Below are 24,499 nucleotides of genomic sequence, written 5' to 3'. Positions count from 1 at the left end.
AAGCATCTGAAGGGTTAATTAACCTCTGGTATGTGATTTTGAGCACATTGAGTGGTGCAGTTTTTTAGAATGGTGTCACTTTTGGGTATTTTCTGTCATGTAGGCCCATCAAAGTCACTTCAAATGTGAAGTAGGTCACTAAAAAAAATGATTTAGTAAATTTTGTTGGAAAATTAGAAATCGCTGTTCAACCCTTATAACTTCATAAAAAAACTACTACACATTGTATAAGATATATTCACACTTTGCTTTGAACATAGGAAGTTATAATGAAGTGATAATAAAAGTAATGTTCTATTACATTAAAATATGTTGTGGGAGATAGTGACTAGGGCTTGTCTGGCCGCCATGGAGGGTGTAACTGGACGTTGGACCAATGGCAGGTCAAATCTTTTTCTCAACTCTACAATAGACAGATCTGCTTTAAGCCACGGTCCCATCAATACCCCCTTTTTTCACAGGTACAGCAGTGAGCTTGGCCTTATATACATGACTCTAACATTTTTCACAAGCATAATTCAGACTTAAACCTCTTTTGCAGTGATCTCATTCATTTTATTTTCCCTGCATTGTATAATAAAGATTATAAACAATATTCAGGTAAATTGATAAAAATGATTGTTAAACATCACTAAGTCCCTGCTCACATCAAGTTAAGAGGCTACAATTGGCGTATAGGAGAAATATTTCTTTAGGGCTCAATCCATCAGACAGAGGTCAGATGAGTGTCCTTTTGGCCTATGTGTACCTTTACCTATAGATACCTGTGCTATTCAATATATACAGTAAGAAAGAACTTACCAAAGGAGCCTATTCGCCACGAATCCCATTGAATGCCTATACAGTGGTGATAAGTCACAGCCTACAGAGTATCTATCACCAATCTAGGACTCCCCTTTTTATTTGATGATCGAGTGGGCAGCCCGAGACTGGTGAATTAACTGTATATTAATTACTTACAAAAGTGCACTGAACACTCAAACTCCATGTCGGGATCCCACAACCCAGGAGGTGGGCACTTTTGAGAAATATTAGGGAGTAACTTATATTTAGAAAAATGAATAGTCTTGGCTGTCAACTCTTTTATTAAAAAGAACAGCTCCAGATTGGTGGTAGGTACGCTTTAAGTCCGTGGTTTACATCAGGAGATCTTCCATATCTTCCTACCTTCAATATAGACTCTTAAAGTGATGTGAGCAGAGCCTAATGACTTAAACATGGTTCATTTTATGACCTTTGGTGGATCTAGGCCACAGTACATGACATGATGGTGGCCATTCTCCTGTTGTAGACATGTTCTGCCAACTCTAACTGCATCTCTCTTGACATTCAGATGGACCTAGCGATGGATGTATACAACTGCAATCCAGAAGGTTTTAACAACTGTAATCCAGAAGGCTTTATAGCAAAAATCAACAATTAACACTTGTACTGAGAACTCAACAGATACGGGGCTGTTATGGCATACACATATGTCAATTTAAAAAAAAATACAGGTGAGTGCCAAAGACCTACAAGTTTAGAAAAGAGTCCTGGAGGTGTTGGTGGGGCACTCACAGAGTGCATACGAGAGGGGCCAAAGTCACAGAAGGGTAAGGTTTAGCACCGTCCATAAGTCCTCAATTTCTCATGCAATAATGTGTAGGGGTACCGAGCTGCAGTGCAAGCCTGTGATCAATGTGAGGGATAGAGGTATACATCCTGGTTCATGGTCATCCAGCAATATTTTCTATGCTATGATGCTGAAAATGGTGAATTCCAGTAATAATCCACAACAGATGGCATCAGGAATGTGAACAAGCCTTGGGCAGTGAATGGGCATAAGGCTGTCTGGAAATTATATAACAGACATTGGATGTAATAAAATACTTCAGAACAGAAATACAATATGTGTAACGGTTAATGAGACCAGGGAGGCACTGATCTTCATAGTGGTGGGATGAGGCTCCTGGGTGACAATGCAAACTCTATAGCAGAGCACCCACCTGCAATGTGCCATTTACAATACTAGTGCCTCATGTGGCAGAGGGAATATTGGGCACCAACAGGAAAGGGGTCCAGTTCTAACCGCTACCTGTATTCACCCTCCATAGCTATGCCTCTGCTGGGTCCATCTAAGGCTGGCATTTACCATTTTCAGAAAGCAATGTCAGTGCAAAAGGCAGCACACATGACGCATAAGTATTGTTTCATTGGTTTTGCACTACAAGAACAAGAAGGCAACTTATTTGGTGGTTTCAGCCTGATCCATAGAGCGACAGCACATGGTGCAAAACACAGATTCCTATGTTATAGCCTTTACTTTTAGCTCCAGGTAAATTTGGTTTTGAAAGAACTTCAGCAACAGTTTTATGCTATAACCTTTAGGTTCCTCTCCATAGAGGACAAACTGCCATAGACTATTTTGTAGCAAGTGCCCCGGTATCCATTTCATTGCTACCTATAGCCATTCTCCATCTTATGAAGTGCCTGCGTACTGCAACAAGACTGCCAAAAAATTCATCTAGGTCAGAAAAGGCTTTAGTTGCACAACATGGCGGAATATTCTCATGGTTTGTGATCTGTGATGTTATGACTACTGTACCCAAATCCTTTCTTTTGTAGATTCATTTAAGCCCAAGATCATAAATCAGTGTACAATCTCTTCCAGGTCGAGTGGTTGTAGAGAGTCTGGGGTATTGCTTAGAGGCAGTTCTTGTTGTGCCTTAGAAGTTAAAGTCACATCTTCTGGACATGGATCTCCACTGTCCACAGTGAAAGGCAAGCCCATAATGGCCTGGTTCTCCTGAAAGTCCACACTCCTGGCACACTGGATGCCATTGGCAAGGTGCTGGTTTTTTGCTGCTATTGAATTTAAACTTTGTTCTGTACTAATGGCCATTAATGGCTGACTGCTCCATTCATGGCTTCCATTTTCAGTTACAATGGACTCCGTTTGAGGGTTAGAGACCAGAGTCAAACAAGTCTCAGCCTGGACTTTGTCTGGATCCAAACTAAGTTCTTCCTCTTCTTCGGAGTCCAGTCCAGCACAATGCCCACTGCGCTCTGAAGCCGAGAAATCAGAGTGTACAATGACGTCAGCCTCCACTTGATTCTGAGATGGATTCCTGGGATTCCTTCCAACATCAACCTAATGAGAAATAAATTATTTTTAACCTAATGTTCTAATAACAGCATAAATTCAACACTTTCCAACAGTCCATAACGACAAAAATGACCCAGGTGTGAGTGAACCATAGATAACAAAAAGTGTTGCTAGAAGCGTACCTACAATAAAAGAATACTTTTATTAAATTATGTATTAAAAAATCAATTTTTATAAAAAAGAAAGGTGCAGAAAATGATAAAGAAAGCGGGACTGGAATGTGTAAGATAATTTTAGCCCTGAGGTAAATTATGAACACTCATAAATAGTACATGATTAAATAATTTCATTAAATATTGGAGTCCGCAATAGAATAAGAAATCTATGTACAGGATGTAATTCCTAATCATTAATGACTACTGCATCCTAAGAACAAGTATATGTCACGATAATATTGTCCATTATTTTATTTTCAGTTCATGCCACTAGAGTTGGTTAAAGGTGCTTTAATAAGTGCATCTAAAGTAACTGATAGTATGTTGCTGACATGCTCCACTAAGAGTTAACAAAAATCCTTAGTAAGTATATCTGAGGTAGCTATATGTTAAAATATATTGTTAGTAAGCTCCCCTAGGGTTAACATAAAGTGCCCAGTGCATGCATCTAAGGTAGCTGTGAGCTAAAGTATATTGCCAGCACGCTTCATTGAACACTATTCAACAAGCCAAATCAGATGTATGTGTAGGCAGTGTTATATACTGTAAATGTGGGGTGTAGAACACAAAGGAAGACCTATAACAGAATGTTTTTACCTGAAGTTATTGGCAATGTCAGAATGGTCTTGCACTCCGGTCCCTCTGCCCCGACGCGCACGTTTCGCCCTGCTTCTTCGGGGGGGGCATGTACATAGATTTCTTATCATTCTATTGCGGACTCCAATATTTAATGAAATTATTTAATCATGTACTATTGTCTCATCTAAATATATTTATGTACTATTTATGAGTGTTCATAATTTACCTCAGGGCTAAAATTATCTTACAAATTCCAATCCCTCTTTCTTTATCATTTTCTGCACCTTTCTTTTTATAAAAATTAATATTTTAATACATAATTTAATAAAAGTATTCTTTTGTTGTACTTACGCTTCTAGCAACACGTTTTGTTATCTATGGTTCTATGTCAACACATCAACATGCCAATTTTACCTTATGTGGCTCAAAGGAAATGTCATGTAAGACCATCCTTAGACCGCCAGAGGTCATATGATTTGCTGATCCATTGGCAGCACAAGTCAGGTCTCCAGTGATGGTGTCGGCATAGCTGGTGATGTGATTAGCCCAGTTCTGAGTGACTGATCCATTCCATGAAGGCTGAATGGAGAAGAATATCGAGATAAGTTGCATCAATGCTTTATTCTTGAGAGCATTAATGGGGTTGTCCACTAGTCGAACAACCTCTTCTCAATCCCTATGTTTACCCCTTGTAAAATGATAACACCTATACCAACCTCTGTGCCGGAGCCATTCCACTAGTTTCGGCACTGGCCCTTCCTGTGGATGGCGTGACACTGCTATGTCATGCAATCTCTGCAGTCGATAAGCGCCTGCTTCACTTTCGCCGCCTTTGTATAAATCACATACATCTGGAGGAAGTGAGAGCTGCAGTTTTGTCTCGAGGATTCAGGTTTTTTTTTCTTAAAACAAACCATGCTTCACTTATTCTATGCCAATGCCCGCAGTGTCTGTTACTGTTTGTCAGGGTTGCCCCCAGTAATTTCAGGACCCCCTACTGGCAAAATTTACAGGCCCCCTTGAGACTCTGTCCGGGCTGCAGCCCATCTCCGCCTCCACCCCACAAACCCTACACAGTCACACCGCCCACTCTTAGAAAAAATCCGGCCATTGGAAACAGCACCAATCGGAAGAACAGCTTTTACCACCACTGTAAAATGCAGCAGCAGGTGGGATGTCTGACAGCAACTCCATTCATCCTTTTTGGGGTTTCCAGAAAAAGAAACCACTGAGGGAAATAATGGATCAGGGGTTGAGTCGCACATTAGCTCCATTCTAAAGGGAATAAAAGTTCCACATTATGTAGATCGGTGAGGGTCCCAGCAGTCAGGCCCCCAACAATCAATAACTTATCACTTATCCTTAGGCAAAGTTCACACATTCAATATTTTACATCAGTATTTGTAAGCCAAAATCAGGAGAGGAGCAATCAGATGAAAAGTATAAGGGTATGTGTCCACGTTCAGGCTTGCTTCAGGCTTTGGTCAGGATTTTATGCAAGTAAAATCCTGACCAAAACTGCACCTGAGGTCACTGGCACGTCACCTGCGGTGTTCCTGCGTGTTTTGCTCATTGTAGCAACATGCTGCGTTTTGAAAAAACGCACCGCGCATACGTTTTCGTGGCAAAAACGCATGCGTTTTTAAAACGCATAGTGGAGTCGGGATTTCATGAAATCCCCTCCACTATGCTGTAACATCTGGACGCTGCGTTTTTGACGCTGCGGAAAAACGCAGCGTCAAAAAAGCAGCGTTTCCTGAACGTGGAAACATACCCTAATAGAAACACGTCACCACTTCTGTATTTATGACCCACTCCTGGTTTTGGCTTACAAATATTGAGATAAAACACTGACCAAATACTGCCTTGTGTTGTTCAACATCTTTATCAATGATTTAGATGAAGGAATTGAGGTAAACTGATTAAATTTGCTGATGACACAAAGCTAGGAGGGATAGATAATACTAGAGAAGAGAGAGAGGATTCAAATAAATCAAAACAGACTGGAACTGTGGGCAGCAACTAACAGAATGTTTTTTAATAGAGAGAAATGCAAAGTCCTACATCTGGGCAAGAAAAATGAAAACAGCATATGCAGTACGGGAGGAATAGGGCTAAGCAACAGCATGTGTGAAAAAGACTTGGTTATACTAATAGATCACAGGCTGAACATGAGTCAACAGTGTGATGCAGCAGCAAAAAAGGCAAATACAATTCTGGGTTGCACTAACAGAATCATGCAGTCTAGATCACGTGAAGTAATTATCCACCTCTACTCCTCGTTGGTCAGACCTCATCTGGAATACTGTGTCCAGTTTTGGGCGCCACATTTAAAAAAAGACATGAACATACTGGAGCAAGTTCAGAGAAGAGCTACCAGGATGATGAGCGGACTGCAAACCGGGTCCTATGAGGAACAGTTAGAGGATTTGGGAATTTTTCGCTTGCAAAAGATATGGCTAAGAGGAGATTTAATAGCTGTTTGCAAATATCTCAAGGGCTGTCACAGTGTAGATGGTCAAGTTTTATTCTCATTAGCACAAAGAAGGACTAGAAACAATGGGATGAAATTGAATGGGAGAAGATACAGATAAGATATTAGAAAATACATTTGGACAGTGAGTGTAATTAATGAGTGGAACAGGCTGCCACGAGAGGTGGTGAGTATTTCTTCAATGGAAGTCTTCAAACAGTGGCTGGACCGACATCTGTCTGAGATGGTTAAGTGAATCCTGCATTGAGCAGGGGGTTGAACCAGATGACCCAGGAGGTTCCTTTCGTCTCTAACATTCTATGATTCTATGAATGTGTCCTTAGGATAGGTGATTACTTGTTTTCACAGGAGAACCTCTGTAAGTGTATAATTGCTACTGTCTAATAGTCACAGGACAGGGAGGGGTTAAACGTCCAAGTAATTAATCCCTATTGGAAATAAAGAATCTTCCCCTTGTTGATATCAGAGAGAACAAGTGACCTCCATACACAACAAAATCCACTATACCAAGACCAATAATAGCACATACAAAATAATACCACATACAAGGGACAAATACAGCCATGCCATGACAAGACCACATATTACCAGCACATTGTGACCGAATAATACCACATACAGGGGACAAATACCGACACAATATGACCAGACCACATATGACTACCACATAGTGACCGAATAATACCACATACAATGGACAAATATGGCAGGTCACAAACTGCTGGAGACAGACTGTATTTGATATTGGGCTTTTTCCTGCCAAAAGACACATTTTTGGAGCAGAAATGTCTGCAGCAAATACCCATACCAATGTACACACTATTTCACAAACACAAATATAGGAATTGCAGCGCAAAAATACACAAACACAAACATGCATTACACACATGGCACAGTTATTAGACATACACATTACATGGGCTGTGCATATATTACACACATGTACACTTTATTTAGAGGACTGTGCATCATGCATCCTCAGTCTTATGCAATGGGGGGCCAGGGACCTCTGTGCACATCAGACTGCTCCCCTCCCCGTCCTGTTTGTCGACTACTTGCTGTGGTGAAAGGCAGGAGGGGAGGATGTAATGATTGATGTATGGCTGATGAGAAGCAACAGTGCCAAATAGGGGGCAACAAGGGGACTAGTATCCCCCATCCTGTTGTAAAAATAAACCTGTCTTCATCCAGCAGTCTGCTCTGGTCTGCAAGTGGCTCTGAGAAGTGGGCGGAGTCTGCAGTGTCTGAAGATTGCAGAGCAGAGCAGTGAGTGCAGCAGCCGAAGCAGAGCAGTGAGAGCAGCAGCCGGAGCAGAGCAGTGAGAGCAGCAGCCGGAGCAGAGCAGTGAGTGCAGCAGCTGGAGCAGAGCAGTGAGAGCAGCAGCCGGAGCAGAGCAGTGCGTGCAGCAGCCAGAGCAGAGCAGTGCGTGCAGCAGCCGGAGCAGAGCAGTGCGTGCAACAGCCGGAGCAGAGCGGTGTGTGCAGCAGCTGGAGCAGAGCAGTGAGAGCAGCAGTCGGAGCAGAGCGGTGCTTGCAGCAGCCGGAGCAGAGCAGTGCGTGCAGCAGCTGGAGCAGAGCAGTGCGTGAAGATGCCGGAGCAGAGCAGTGTGTGCAGCAGCCGGAGAAGAGTAGTGAGTGCAGCAGCCGGAGCAGAGCAGTGAGTGCAGCAGCCAGAGAAGAGCAGTGAGTGCAGCAGCCGGAGTAGAGCAGTGAGTGCTTTTCTCCAGCTGATCTCCACTGTTCCTGTTAACTGCCATTTCTTACCATTTCTTAATTACATTTCAAACTAAGGAAAGGGCAACTTGAAAACGCTTTTCTATCTATCACCTTTTCCTGATTTGTGGGCCTAAACCATTTTCTATTTCAGAGTGCTAGGAAGCTGCTTAGAAGAACCCATGGCTGCTGTTTTTTGGCATAAAGCTAGAGGAGGCTGTGTTTTTATAAAGCTGGGAAATTTGCATCACCTGGCCTTTCCTAATAATGATAGTGAACAAGCTATAACCCTAACAGGCTAATTAAGGCTGAAAGCTTGGCCAAAACTATCTGAGCACTCATATCTCGAAGGGTGCCCAAACTTTAGCATCGGCCCATTTTCCTTTTTGTTATTTTTAAAATGTAAAAGATGAAAATATATATGTTCACAATAACAGTCATTTTGACCAGGGGTGCACAAACCTTTACATGCCACTGTAGTATCATTAATTTCCACAGCACAGTCATTATCATCACTGTCCCCACTGGAGCTCACAATCTACATTACCTATCAGTTTGTCTTTTGGCTTATAGGAGGAAACCGGAGAACACCAAAGGCAAACGGGGAGAAAATACAAAATTCTTTCAGATATAGTCCTTGGTGATATTTGAACCCGGGATCCCGGTACTGCAAAGAAATAGGGCTAACCACTGAGCCACCATGCTGCTTTACTTAAGATGACTCTGTGCGTGTTTGTTGATTAGTAGATTGCCTCCTCTAGTTGTAGGCTTAATTCCCATATAATACTGTGTTTCATAATCGTAGAATCCTAGAATGTTAGAGTTGGAAGGAACCCCCAGGGTCATCGTGTCCAACTCCCTGCTCAATGCAGGAGTCACTAAACCATCTCAGACAAATATCTGTCCAGCCTTTGTTTGAAGACTTCCATTGCAGAAAACTCACCACCTCTCCTGGTAGCCTGTTCCACGCATTGATCATCCTCACTGTCAAAAAGTTTGTTCTAATATCTAATCTGTATTTTCTCCGTTTCAGTTTAATTCCATTGCTTCTCGTGTTTCCATGTGCAAATGATAATAAGGATGATCCATCTATACTGTGACATCCCTTCAGATATTTGTAGACAGTGATTAAGTCTCTTCTTAGCCTTCTTTTTTGCAAGCTAAAGGTGTTTCAATTTCTTTATATCACGATCTACTTCCTTTTTTCTTGCACTCTTCTACAGTCGTTTATCCTCGTTTGAGGCGCACTCCGTCCGCATCTACTCCCCCTCCAACCTTCAGCTGGCTGTCACCTACTGCTCCGCAGAACTAGCCACTTGGCTACTTCATTTCCTTTCTGCTGACATCCCTACTATCAAAATGGGTGACTTCAACATCCCCATTGACACTTCCACCTCAGCTGCCTCTAAACTTTTATCACTGACTGCCTCCTTGGGCCTCATTCAATGGTCCTCCACGGCCACTCACAAAGATGGCCACACACTGGACCTTATCTTCACCCGCCTCTGTTCCCTTACTAATCTCATTAACTCAACCCTGTCTGACCACAACCTACTGACATTCTCTTCCCTCTCCTCTCCTAGTGCGCAACCCCCACTCCACAAACTCACCCACCCTCGCAGAAATCTCAAACACCTCAATTTACACTCAGTCTGAGTCTCTTTTCCCTCTTACAGACATAGCTTCCTTACATGACACAGATGCTGCTGCCACTTTATATAACACCACAATAACAGCAGCACTCGATTCGGACGCCCCCACACGCACAGAACTCATACAATCAACAGGCAACCCTGGCTGACCAGCCTGACCAAAGAACTGAGCTGGGCTTCCAGGGTTGCTGAGCGGAGATGAAAGAGATCCTGTTCTGCCGAGCACTTTATCGCATATAAGCAGTCCCCGCCAGCTTCAAGTCCACGCTCACTGCAGTAAAACAGACTTACTTCTCATCTCTCATATTCTTCCTCTCTCACAACCCTAAACAGCTTTTCAACACTTTCAATTCTCTACTCCGTCCCCCAGAACCTCCTCCCTCTCATCTCATTTCTGCTGAAGACTTTGCCTCTTTCTTTAAGCAGAAGATTGAAAACATCAGAGCAAGCTTTGGCCCGCAGCTCCCAATGCCCCTCCTCTTAACTGCTCAGCCCTGTTCTTCCAAAACCAGCTTCTTCACCATGACAAAAGATTAGCTCTCCACCCTTCTGTCAAGACCACATCTCACCACTTGCACGCTTGACCCGCTCCCGTCCCACCTCATCCCTAACCCCGCCACAGTCTTCATCCCAACACTAACACATCTCTTCAACCTTTCACTTGCAAATGGTGTCTTCTCCTTATCCTTCAAACATACAGTACAGACCAAAAGTTTGGACACACCTTCTCATTTAAAGATTTTTCTGTATTTTCATGACTATGAAAATTGTACATTCACACTGAAGGCATCAAAACTATGAATTAACACATGTGGAAATATATACTTAACAAAAAAGTGTGAAACAACTGAAATTATGTCTTATATTCTAGGTTCTTCAAAGTAGCTACCTTTTGCTTTGATTACTGCTTTGCGCACTCTTGGCATTTTCTTGATGAGCTTCAAGACGTAGTCACCGGGAATGGTTTTCACTCCACAGGTGTGCCCTGTCAGGTTTAATAAGTGGGATTTCTTTCCTTATAAATGGGGTTGGGACTATCAGTTGTGCTGTGCAGAAGTCTGGTGGATACACAGCTGATAGTCCTACTGAATAGACTGTTAGAATTTGTATTATGGCAAGAAAAAAGCAGCTAAGTAAAGAAAAACGAGTGGCCATCATTACTTTAAGAAACGAAGGTCAGCCAGTCTGAAAAATTGGAAAACTTTGAAAGTGTCCCCAAGTGCAGTGGCAAAAACCATCAAACGCTACAAAGAAACTGGCTTACATGAGGACCGCCCCAGGAAAGGAAGACCAAGAGTCACCTCTGCTTCTGAGGATAAGTTTATCCGAGTCACCAGCCTCAGAAATCACAGGTTAACAGCAGCTCAGATTAGAGACCAGGTCAATACCACACAGAGTTCTAGCAGCAGACATATCTCTACAACAACTGTTAAGAGGAGACTTTGTGCAGCAGGCCTTCATGGTAAAATAGCTGCTAGGAAACCACTGCTTAGGACAGGCAACAAGCAGAAGAGACTTGTTTGGGCTAAAGAACACAAGGAATGGACATTAGACCAGTGGAAATCTGTGCTTTGGTCTGATGAGTCCAAATTTAAGATCTTTGGTTCCAACCACCGTGTCTTTGTGTGACGCAGAAAAGGTGAACGGATGGATTCTACATGCCTGGTTCCCACCGTGAAGCATGGAGGAGGAGGTGTGATGGTGTGGGGGTGCTTTGCTGGTGACACTGTTGGAGATTTATTCTGGCATACTGAACTAGCATGGCTACCACAGTATCTTGCAGCGGCATGCTATTCCATCCGGTTTGGACCATCATTTATTTTTCAACAGGACAATGACCCCAAACACATCTCCAGGCTGTGTAAGGGCTATTTGACCAAGAAGGAGAGTGATGGAGTGCTAGGCCAGATGACCTGGCCTCCACAGTCACCAGACCTGAACCCAATCGAGATGGTTTGGGGTGAGCTGGACCGCAGAGTGAAGGCGAAAGGGCCAACAAGTGCTAAGCATCTCTGGGAACTCCTTCATGATTGTTGAACCATTCCCAGTGACTACCTCTTGAGGCCCATCAAGAGAATGCCAAGAGTGTGCAAAGCAGTCATCAAAGCAAAAGGTGGTTACTTTGAAGAACTCAGAATATAAGACATATTTTCAGTTGTTTCACACTTTTTTTGTTAAGTATATAATTCCACATGTGTTAATTCATAGTTTTGATGCCTTCAGTGTGAATGTACAATTTTCATAGTCATGAAAATACAGAAAAATCTTTAAATGAGAAGGTGTGTCCAAACTTTTGGTCTGTACTGTACCTCAATCACACCCATCGTCAAAAAGCCCTCCCTCGACCCATCCTCTGTGTCTAGCTATTGCCCAATATCACTTCTCCCTTATGCCTCAAAACTACTGAAACAGCATGTCCATCTTGAACTGTCCTCCCACGTCTCCTCCTGCTTCCTCTTTGACCGGTTACAATCTGGCTTCCGACCGCATCACTCAACTGAAACTGCCCTAACTAAAGTCACCAATGACCTACTAGCCGCCAAGAGCAAGCAACACTACTCTGTCCTCCTTCTCCTGGACCTGTCATCTGCCTTTGACACTGTGGACCATTCCCTCCTGCTACAGATTCTCTCATCACTTGGCATCACAGATTTGGCCCTATCCTGCATCTCGTCATATCTAACAGACCGGACATTCAGTGTCTCCCTCTCCCATACCACCTCCTCACCTCGCCCCCTGTGTATCGGTGTTCCCCAAGGCTCAGTTCTAGGACCCCTATTCTTCACCATCTACACCTTCGGCCTGGGACAGCTCATAGAATCCCACGGTTTGCAGTATCATCTCTACGCCGATGACATGGAGATCTACCTATCTGGACCTGACATCACCTCCTTACTCACCAAAATCCCACACTGTCTGTCAGCTATTTCATCTTTCTTTTCTGCTCGCTTTCTAAAACTGAACATGGACAAAACAGAATTCATCATCTTTCCCCCATCACACTCTACCCCTCCACCAGACCTATCCATCAATGTCAATGGCTGCTCACTTTCCCCAGTCCCGCATGCTTGGTGCCTCGGACTCTGCCCTCTCTTTCAAGCCACATATCCAAGCCCTTGCCTCCACCTACCGACTGCAACCCAAAAACATTTCCTGGATCTGTACATTCCTTGACCAAGAAACTGCAAAAACGCTCGAGCACCCCCTCGTCATATCCCACATCGACTATTGCAACCTCCTTCTCTCTGACCTCCCCTCTAGCACTCTTGCACCACTTCAATCTATCCTAAACTGTGTTGCCCAACTAATCCACCTGTCTCCCCGTTATTCCCCAGTCTCTCCTCTCTGCCAAGCTCTTCACTAGCTTCCTATGGTCCAGAGGCTCCAGCAAAAACCCTAACCATGACATACAAAGCCATCCACAACCTGTCTCCTCCATACATCGGTGACATAGTGTCCCGGTACTTACCTACACGCAACCTTCGATCCTCTCTCTCCTTCTCTACTCCTCTCTTCTTCCCTCAATCGCATACAAGACTTCTCCCGTGCTTCCTCCATACTCTGGAACTCTCTGCCCCAACACATCAGACTTTCGCCTACCACGGAAACCTTCAAAAGGAACCTGAAGACCCACCTCTTCCGACAAGCCTACAACCTGCAGTGATGCTTAGTCTACTGAACCGCCGCACGACCAGCTCTACCCTCTCCTAGTGTATCCTCACCCATCCCCTGTAGATTGTGAGCCATCGCGGGCAGGGTCCTCTCTCCTTCTGTACCTGCTGGTGCCTTGTATTGCTCATGTTTATTGTACTAGTCTATGTATGCCCCCTTTTTACACATGTAAAGCACCATGGAATAAATGGCACTATAAAAATGAATAATAATAATAATAATATACCTACCTTCACCTTCACTTGATTTTTGTCTTCTGTTGGTGGGTTTAAAACAAGGCTATGGCTTCCCAATAGATCAGAAACTGGAAGGGATGAAGTATCTTCTTGTGCAGGAGGCATCAAAGTCTCCAATTCATGGGAGTCTTGGCAGTGAGTTTGGGAACATGACCCCTGTCTTGCCCTTTGATAGGATGATGGTCCCCTAGTAGATCTGGATCCCAGATCAGATCCCACTTCCCTAAAATAGAAAGAGTGAAACAGATGACAAATACAACACTTTCATAAGATTGGCAACATGAAAGCAGAGTGCTACAAACAATCTGCTTACCTAGTAGAATCCGCTACATGCTCTGTAAATACACTGGGCAGATAGTTCATGTGTGGTGTAGATAGAAGATTTTAGGGTTGATTTATTTGCAGTTTTAATGAAGTGTCAGTTGACTTAAAGGGGTTATCTCTTGCCTTCCGGCTGCCAGAGGGCAGTGCGCTCCTGATGACAAACAGTACGGAGCAGTGACATGTTTGCCCGCTGGCCAGAACTGTGTGCTACCAAATGCTGCAAGAAACAGCATGGAAGACTGTAGGGACAATGAAGCTGCCTGGATCCAGTAATCTCTCCTGCTTTACAGCAGCACTTGCAAGCTCTATTGGAAATAACTTGTAAGCGCAGCACACCTTACCTACAGTATTAGACCAGCCACCACTATAGAATGCAGAGGTGGCCGGTAAGCTACAGAATGAGCAGCAAACAATAAAAATAAAAATCCCTTTGTTCTCGAGAATGGAGAGGATATTTAACAACAAGTAAATAGAACATTTGCTCGTTTTAACAAACACTTTTGATGTTGTAAAATATGAAAACCCCTTGAAGTAGTCACATCTGCAACAATGTTAGAAGTTTATAGAAAGCGGTTATATCTCTGACTGGCCAAGTAACCGAGATACTGAATAGCCATTAAGCCAAATGCTCTTGTCATTATTCCAAACACTTCCCTAAATCAACTCAGTAAGTTTCATTTTCTAAAACTTTTTGAAGGATACTTGCAAGTACACACAACTTATCAATAAAGGCGGCAAAAGAAGAAATGCTGAGATCTGACAGCGGCACACGTCTGACGGCTTATATACGCTACTAGCGGAGTATACGGAGGAGCGGTACTTACCGCTGCTTGCCCTGCTGGAAGCTGGCACACATACAGAGAAGTAGGCACAGGAGGCTCAGGCAGACACCAACAATGATGCCAGTAACAGAATTCATGTCCAGGACATCTGAGAAAACAAAAGCTGTACAATGAGCTGGACGGGGATCGTCAAGCAAGGAGATACTTTTTATGGCATATGGAGCGTTTCATTTTTAGCTGACCTTCTCCGGATTCTCCACTCTTACTTATTTTACTCTCTTATACAGCGCCATTAATTCCACAGCACTTTACAGACATCATCTCTGTCCCCGTTGGGGCTCACATCCTAATCTCCTTGCAGATGTTCTCCTTGGTGGGATTTGAACCCAGGACCCCAGTGGTGCTAACCACTGAGCCGCCGTGCTACCCATCCATCTTAAAAGTAAAACTTAAAGGAGGACCAGTCACTAGGTCAACAGTGTCCAGCTTTTTCTCCTACTTTATTCCCACTGCTCCCCTGAGTATTCTGCTGTTATTATTTTTTTTTTAAATCAGCCATATAGTTTCAGAGATAGGCACTTTTTTATTTAGTTTTATTTTGTACGCTCTTTACCAAGGGGGCGTGGCTCACAGAATTCACTGGGGCGTGTCTATAGACTGCTCGGCCCCCTTGGTATAACAATCACTAAATAAAAAAGTCCACATCTCTGGAACAGTATGGTGGATTTAAGAAAGGGAAAAAAAAACGAATACTCAGGGGAGCAATGGGGATAAAATAAGAGCAAAAAGTGATCACTTCTGACCTAGTGACAGGTCCTCTTTAAGTACTGTTATGTGACCGTCTAATAATTAGACTTAATTGAAAACCTGTCACCAATAGGTCCAATTAATGTCATGACTAGAAGTTTGGTATTGCTTTTAAATTTATATTTGTTATTAGCTTTTGTGGTGTAATCAAATAAGTCAGGCCTGGGCAAAGTGCGGCCCGAGACGGCCGAGGGGCTGCAAAACAGAGGTCCATGGGCCGCACCGTGCCTGTCCGCTCACTGTCTCCATCTACACTGACTTCACTGGTGGAGGAGGGACCTCCAGCCACTTCCTCCACCAATCAGGGTGTGAAATAGCTGACAGGATGGCGTCATTTCATCGCGAGAAGCAGAGCGCCAGGGAACAGGACCGAGGTGAGTATGTGCTGCTCTTTGTGATGGGTATGGGATGTTTGGGTGGGCATGGGGAGGCTATGGGGGTGACATGCTGCATATAGTGGGGACATGCTGCATATGGGGGGGACATGCTGCATATAGTGGGGACATGCTGCACATGAGAGGGCTATGGGGGCGACATGCAGTGTATATAGGGAGGCTGTGTGCGGCTAATCCAGTGTATATAGGGAGGCTGTGTGCGGCTAATGCAGTGTATATAGGGAGGCTGTGTGCGGCTCATGCTGTATATATAAGGAGGCTGTGTGGGGCTCATGCAGTATATAGGGAGGCTGTGTGGGGCTAATGCAGTATATAGGGAGGCTGTGTGCGGCTAATGCAGTGTATATAGGGAGGCTGTGTGGGGCTCATGCTGTATATAGGGAGGCTGTGTGCGACTCATGCCGTATATAGGGAGGCTGTGTCAGGCTCATGCAGTGTATATAGGGAGGCTGTGTGCGGCTAATGCAGTATATAGGGAGGCTGTGTGGGGCTCATGCAGTGTATATAGGGAGGCTGTGTGGGGCTAATGCAGTATATAGGGAGGCTGTGTGCGGCTCATGCAGTGCATATAGGGAGGCTGTGTGGGGCTAATGCAGTGTATAGGGAGGCTGTGTGCGGCTCATGCAGTGTATATAGGGAGGCTGTGTGGGGCTCATGCTGTGTATATAGGGAGGCTGTGTGGGGCTCATGCAGTGTATATAGGGAGGCTGTGTGAGGCTCATGCAGTGTATATAGGGAGGCTGTGTGCGGCTCATGCAGTGCATATAGGGAGGCTGTGTGAGGCTCATGCAGTGTATATAGGGAGGCTGTGTGGGCCTAATGCAGCATATAGAGAGGCTGTGTGAGGCTCATGCAGTGCATATAGGGAGGCTGTGTGGGGCTAATGCAGTGTATAGGGAGGCTGTGTGCGGCTCATGCAGTGCATATAGGGAGGCTGTGTGAGGCTCATGCAGTGTATATAGGGAGGCTGTGTGGGCCTAATGCAGCATATAGAGAGGCTGTGTGAGGCTCATGCAGTGCATATAGGGAGGCTGTGTGGGGCTAATGCAGTGTATAGGGAGGCTGTGTGCGGCTCATGCAGTGTATATAGGGAGGCTGTGTGGGGCTCATGCTGTGTATATAGGGAGGCTGTGTGGGGCTAATGCTGTATATAGGGAGGCTGTGTGCGGCTCATGCAGTGTATATAGGGAGGCTGTGTGCGGCTCATGCCGTATATAGGGAATCTGTGTGGGGCTAATGCAGTGTATATAGGGAGGCTGTGTGCGGCTCATGCAGTGTATATAGGGAGGCTGTGTGGGGCTCATGCAGTATATAGGGAGGCTGTGTGCGGCTCATGCAGTGTATATAGGGAGGCTGTGTGGGGCTAATGCAGTATATAGGGAGGCTGTGTGGGGCTAATGCAGTATATAGGGAGGCTGTGTGGGGCTAATGCTGTATATAGGGAGGCTGTGTGCGGCTCATGCAGTGTATATAGGGAGGCTGTGTGCGGCTCATGCCGTATATAGGGAATCTGTGTGGGGCTAATGCAGTGTATATAGGGAGGCTGTGTGCGGCTCATGCAGTATATAGGGAGGCTGTGGAGCTCATGCAGTATATAGGGAGGCTGTGTGCAGCTCATGCTGTATATAGGGAGGCTGTGTGCGGCTCATGCAGTGTATATAGGGAGGCTGTGTGGGGCTAATGCAGTTTATATAGGGAGGCTGTGTGCGGCTCATGCAGTGTATATAGGGAGGCTGTGGAGTTCATGCAGTGTATATAGGGAATCTGTGTGGGGCTAATGCAGTGTATATAGGGAGGCTGTGTGAGGCTCATGCAGTATATAGGGAGGCTGTGTTCAGCTCATGCAGTATATAGGGAGGCTGTGTGAGGCTCATGCTGTATATAAAGAGGCTGTGTGAGGCTCATGCTGTATATAGGGAGGCTGTGGAGCTCGTGCAGTATATAGGGAGGCTGTGTGGGGCTCATGCAGTATATAGGGAGGCTGTGTGGGGCTCATGCAGTGTATATAGGGAGGCTGTGTGGGGCTCATGCAGTATATAGGGAGGCTGTGTGAGGCTCATGCAGTGTATATAGGGAGGCTGTGTGGGGCTCATGCTGTATATAGGGAGGCTGTATTGGGGCTCATGCAGTGTATACAGGGAGGCTGGTGTGGGGCTCATGCAGTGTATATAGGGAGGCTGTGTGAGGCTCATGCAGTGCATATAGGGAGGCTGTGTGCGGCTCATGCAGTGTATATAGGAAGGCTGTGTGAGGCTCATGCAGTGCATATAGGGAGGCTGTGTGAGGCTCATGCAGTGTATATAGGGAGGCTGTGTGAGGCTCATGCAGTGTATATAGGGAGGCTGTGTGGGGCTCATGCTGTATATAGGGAGGCTGTATTGGGGCTCATGCAGTGTATATAGGGAGGCTGGTGTGGGGCTCATGCAGTGTATATAGGGAGGCTGTGTGAGGCTCATGCAGTGCATATAGGGAGGCTGTGTGCGGCTCATGCAGTGTATATAGGAAGGCTGTGTGAGGCTCATGCAGTGCATATAGGGAGGCTGTGTGCTGCTCATGTAGTATATATAGGGAGGCTGTGTGGGGCTCATGCTGTATATAGGGAGGCTGTATTGGGGCTCATGCTGTATATAGGGAGGCTTGTGTGGGGCTCATGCAGTGTATATAGGGAGGCTGGTGTGGGGCTCATGCCGCATATGGGGGAGGCTGGTGTGGGGCTCATACCGCATATGGGGGAGGCTGGTGTGGGGCTCATGACGCATATGGGGGAGGCTGGTGTTGGGCTCATGACGCATATGGGGGAGGCTGGTGTGGGGCTCATGCCGCATATGGGGGAGGCTTGTTGGGGCTCATTCCGCATTTAGGGGAGGCTGGTGTGGGGCTCATGCCGCGTATGGGGGAGTCTGGTGTGGGGCTCATGCCACGTATGGGGAGGCTGGTGTGGGGCTCATGCCGCGTATGGGGGAGGAAGATGTGGGGCTCATGCAGCATGTGTGGGGCTCTTACAGTATATTAGGGACTGTGGGAGGCTCATACGATATACAGAAGGGGCTGTACTCAGGTTCAAATGATATATAGGGGGGTGTCAGCATACTTAATTCTGCTCTATATTAAGTGATACAATTAATATTAATATTACGGTATCAATAATATAATTATAATATATTGATATTAATATTGAGTAGAATTAATTTCGGCCTATTGCTTCGGCCCTCCACAACAGTCATGGTCTCTCATGTGGCCCCTTGGGAAAATTAACTTTTTGTATGTAGACGGTGACCGATTCGTTGCTGTTACCTGCATGCAATGTGATTCTGAGAGTAGACACCAAATTACGGCACAATAAAAGTCAGAAGTGTCTGAGCCAGTAGACGATATCTGAAGTGGATCTTGGTCCCAGATTTTTAGTGGAGAGATACGCAGTCTCATTGAAGGGAATCCGTCAGTAGGATCAACCCTCCTAAGCCGTCTATATGGCGTGTAGGTCCTATGAAGCTGAGTAAGATGATGCCTTGATACCTGTGATCTGATGACTTATTCCAGAGAAATATGTAAATGATCTGTTGTTCAGATCTATGGGCCGGATACTGATCTCCCTGACAATCTGCCTCCAGAGATAATTATAAATGAAAGAGGGAGTTACCAGTGTGAGACATGTAGATCAGGAGAGCAGACTGTCAGTCATTACATGACTCGCACTGGTAATGCCTCTTTCAATTAAAAAAACATCTGGAAGCCGACTCTTAGGGACATCTATGACCACTCCCATAGATCTTAACAGCTCATTTACATATCGCAGCATCTATTAAATCGTACGTAATTTTGTGAAGGGTTCTCTTTAAAAGTATTAGATAAATGCTTTAAAGCAGACGCATGAACATAGGAAACAACAGTTGGGGGATGTTCATTGTCTCCTACACGAGAGTGTTATAGATATGTTCTGTGACCTGTGCAGAGGACATTGTGCAGGGAGGAGGAGGAGGTGACCTGTGACGTCGCCTATTGTGATTGCTGGATCGTGTGTTATCTACTGTAATCCACTGATTAATCTACATGTGTTATCAACTGTAATCCTGTCTGTAATGAAAAAGTCATCTGTACAGATAAGAAAGTGGTACACTAATACAGATAAGAAAGTGGTACACTAATATTAGGCCTAGTAGTCAGTTTTTAAAATGCAAAATTATAGGAGTTTTTTCTTAGTAATAAGGTTTTGGAAAACTAAAGGCTTCAGTCCGGAGTCTTGGCCGCTGCTCCCGGAGTCTGTTTTGTCTGCAGGGCTGATGTCTCATCAACAGCACTACTTACAGCCAAAAACTGAGCTTGGCGGTCCTGCCCGAGCCGACAGCACAAGCTGCTCAGGGCTGCTAGGTTCAATGGCTGAACATCAGCACTGCAGACGATAACATAAAACTAGGAACTGCAGCAAAGGCTCCATACTGGACCTGGGAAGGGTGAGTAAAGCCCAGTTTGCTTTTACATTCTTAATATATTCTTAATAGGTTTGGGATACCGAGGTGTAACTTCAGATGATCCTTCATAGTGAGACATATGTGGGGCCTTACTCGCCATAGCAAACACACCATAGTCGTGTACAGGAAGGTGTAATGTCTTCTAGTAGTGTAACATTTTTAGATAAACCAATGTATACAGACAATAGCCCAAAACCTGATATTATATACCTGGGGGTCTTGGAGGCAAGGTCTCAACTTCTACTACTCTGGAATATGGCCCCCACCCTGACATTGTCTTGGCTCCCATCTTGAAGTAATATTTGGTCCCACTTTGTAAACCATCCACTTCTGCACTGAATGTGTTTCCTGTGTAAAACCAAACATATTGTCTTGTTAACACCAAAAATGGACTGAGACCCCTACAGTACAGTCCCCGAGTACGACCATCAGATCCTGTAAGGATTTATACATTGCATACATGAAATTAAAATGTCTGTCCCACAAATTGACTCTGCGGGATTACAGAAAACACTGAGGGTCTGATTGCTGGGACCCCCAGCATTCCCAAGAATGGGGTCTGAAAAGGATCTGTAGAGCCCCGTCTGGAATGGAGCAGTCCATTAGTTGTCTATGGGACTGCTGGAGAAGCAACACAGGTCATGTACATTTACGGCAGTCCCATAGACAATGAATGGAGCGGAAGTTGAGTATGTGGACTTCTGCTCTAGGCTACAGACCTGTTTCAGACACCCAAGGGTCCTAGCAGTCTAACACTGAGTGATCATTACGTTATTCCCTATCCAGTGGCTAGGGGATAACTTGTGAATACCCCTTTAAGAATTGCAGGGTCAAGTCACCAATTTGGACTAAAATAAATAAAGTAATAAAAATATGTTTTATTATTACAAAAATTATTATTATGGTTATCACTGCATACATAATGACCCTCACTATAACATTATCCAATTATTTATCACACATGACTAAAAACCTACAACACAATTCCTTTACATTATGGACATTAAAGGGAATCTGTCACCAGGCTTTTACTATTTAATCTGAGATCAGCATGATGTAAGGGCAGAGAACCTGATTCCAGCGATGTGTCACTTAATGAGTTGCTTGGTGCAGTGTTTTTTTTTTTTTTTAAATCACAGTTTTCTTTGCTGCAAATCTACCAGTTCTCTGAATATCAGCGTTCTTTTTACCCCATGCAAACGCAGCCATCAGTGGGGGAGCGAGATTATATGGAGCAGGACTACATGGCACCAGACACCTAGTCCTCTAAGGATAATCTGCTGCTGAAAAAGCACTGATTTTTATTGAAATAACACACAGCAAAGTATGTGACACATCACTGGAATCAGGGTCTCATCCCCTACATTACGCTGTTTTCAGATTAAATAGCAAAAACCTGCAGACAGATTCCCTTTAAGAATATAACAGATGGAACGGTCATGGGCACTAGAAACTGAAGGTAAACAAGGGGGTCTATCGAGGAGCGTTATATTGCCGTAATGGGGCTACGTTCTCTCGATAAGGTTTTGACATTAAGTATTTTCGCTGCGCAAACAATGCAGCATCTTACAGCTCCGACAACATGGCTGGGATTTATAGAAATCTCCTGCAGCGGTGCGTGTCTGAAATCCAAAACATGTCATTATCTCTTGCAAGTACGCTGCATTTTATGGGCAGATTATCCCCATAGACTAACCTTAGATGCGGAAAATCCACATGCATACGCGTTATTAGTGATTTTTCTGTCGCGGAAACGCACTAAGAACGCATGTAAACCACTCATGACTGTGTCAATAAAGTTTTGTCAAAGCCAAATACCATGAAGTATCAAAACGAAAACAACTTTATTTAAAACATGATATACTAAAAAGAGACAAAAAGCGCTGCGTCAAAAACACATTAAAAAAAGTAAAAATCACTACTAAACTGATAAGTGCAGAAAATCTGCATCATCAAAAACTCATTGTGGTAAGGTAGCGCTGTGTGTTTTTCATCAACTATAATAGCGGATGTAATGTTTATTCACAGTTTTATTAAATATAGTGAATTTTGGCTGATTTATCTATGACACCTCCGTTCGGCCTCATTTAGCGTTCTTCACCAGCGTTTTGGATCCGAGTGCCATCAGTGATTGGTCGGTGTCCGTTTTTACCATCAGTGATTTTCAATGATAAAATACGTTTTTCCTATTCAGAACAGAGCTAATCACAGATTACACACTGATCCATGGATACATTTCATCTATGCCTCGGATTACGGGAATTATGGACAGGTCACTGATTTTTTGGGCACAAACCAACATGGACATGTGAACGGCACACCATAGGCTATAATGGGTACGTACGTGGTAACAGAGAAAATCACAGATAAAATACATACATGACTCACGGATGAGGCCTTTTATACATATCTAAGGAAACGGCTCTCCAACCGCTAGAAAAAAAATGCCCGCCATAGAGGATATTCATAATAAACACTAAACAAACTATTGCTAAGTCAACACAGTCCCTAAAAAAAAAAGTCGATGAGAAGAGATCTTCACAAATTACATATGGACTCAAGCTGTCACATTAACGTGTCGACGTACTCATTGGTGCGGAGTTGGTCCTGTGTAACTTGCAGTTTTGGTCTGAAGTTAATATGATGATATGAAGAACAGCATAAACATCACAGAAGTGAACAGATAAGGCAGGACATGTAAGCATGTGCAGCGTACACTCACCTTCCCTGGTTAAAACAGTCCACATTTCATCCGGGTGGCTTTTATTGGCAGTGTACAGTATAAGATACTGCACGATTATTCCGTTTGATTCCACTGGGGGGCGCCAGTGCACCTGAATGGACAACTGTGACAGTGGCTGCAGGACCAGGTCAGTGGGAGCCGAGGATGGTCCTTGGTGAGAATCACAGGGGAAGAGACATGAAAGATGGCAACGACATCATAAAGGAACATAAATCACATTTCAATGTCAGACACGCAGAATTGTGAGTGGAACGGACGTGATAAAATCACAGATTATTTAAAGGGGTTTTATAGTTTCAGAAAACCCTTCTTCCACAAATGCAGATAAGAAAAAAAAAACAAAAACTGTACTTTAATCACCCTACTAGGGTCCAGCGCTGAATCGCTGCAGTTTCTATTGGTGTCTAATCAAGTACAGCAATGGTGTCAGGTCGACAGCACTGCAGTCAATCACTGAAACCAGAAGCTCTGCCAGAACTGACAGCACGAGCCGCTCAGGGCTACAAAGCGCACTAATTGATTGAGGAACTGGACCTGGGGACGGTGAGTAAACTCTTTTTTTTTTTTTTTTTTTTTTTTTTTTTTTTTAACAAACTGCAGCTGGGAACAGTAAAACTCCTTTTGTGATTGCCAGATAGTTTCAAGGAAAGAGGATGATGAATGCTGTGTATGGCCAGATACGGCTATAAGAATAGCCTTATGGGAAATACTGTTTGCAATTAAGTCAGGATTAAGGAAATGCTCTTAAAGTCAAAAAGTATAACAAAGTGCAGCAGCAGCAGTGTGCTAGACATTTGCACGAGCCCGTAATGTACAGCACCCTATGTGCAGTATGTACTCCTCACCCATGATATTGACACACTGAGGATCACTACAAGTCTCAGCATGCCAATCCTCACACGACAAAACACTACATATACATTGTAGCAGGAAACTAGATCAGCTCATAGCTAGTTGAGACCTACATCTCAGGCAGATGGACCGTCCAAAGGTGCACCAAATTCATTAAAGGACACACACGGATGAGCAGGCATAGATTAATTGAAACATTTTCTGGCTTTAAAGGGGTTTTCTCCACGATCAAAGTACATTTTATTTAATAGATTTTGGAATAATAATAAGTTCCGAAATTGGATGTGTTAAAAAAATAATGTTCCCGTGCTGAGATAATCCTATAAATGTGCTCCTGCTGTGTACTGTGTAATGGCTGTGTCTGACCGTACAGGAACATGGTCTGATCATACCACAGCTCCTGGGCAGGGGAGGAAGCAAAATAGAAGATACAGGCAGGATAGCACAGGATCACAGCTGATTCTTTCTGTGAGATAAAACAT

At 44.2% G+C, this 24,499-nt stretch overlaps 1 protein-coding gene across 1 annotated transcript in view; it reads right to left on the bottom strand.

Moving 5' to 3' along the window:
* Positions 1 to 1,370: 1,370 nt before the first annotated feature.
* Positions 1,371 to 24,499, bottom strand: part of IGDCC4 (immunoglobulin superfamily DCC subclass member 4) — a 124,909-nt gene continuing 101,780 nt past the window's right edge. Inside the window, exons 15-20 of the mRNA XM_077263310.1 lie at positions 23,145 to 23,315; positions 20,633 to 20,770; positions 14,794 to 14,899; positions 13,640 to 13,868; positions 4,294 to 4,458; positions 1,371 to 3,130 (exon numbers count right to left, since the gene is read on the bottom strand). Coding sequence (XP_077119425.1) covers positions 2,630 to 3,130; positions 4,294 to 4,458; positions 13,640 to 13,868; positions 14,794 to 14,899; positions 20,633 to 20,770; positions 23,145 to 23,315 — 1,310 coding nt within the window. The 3' untranslated portion in view covers positions 1,371 to 2,629. The remainder of the gene's footprint in view (positions 3,131 to 4,293; positions 4,459 to 13,639; positions 13,869 to 14,793; positions 14,900 to 20,632; positions 20,771 to 23,144; positions 23,316 to 24,499) is intronic.

This window comes from Ranitomeya variabilis, chromosome 5, assembly GCF_051348905.1.
Source record: "Ranitomeya variabilis isolate aRanVar5 chromosome 5, aRanVar5.hap1, whole genome shotgun sequence".
NCBI lineage: Eukaryota > Metazoa > Chordata > Amphibia > Anura > Dendrobatidae > Ranitomeya > Ranitomeya variabilis.
The sequence above is the reverse complement of the archived record's forward strand: the minus strand, read 5'-3'. Positions and strand labels throughout refer to the sequence as shown.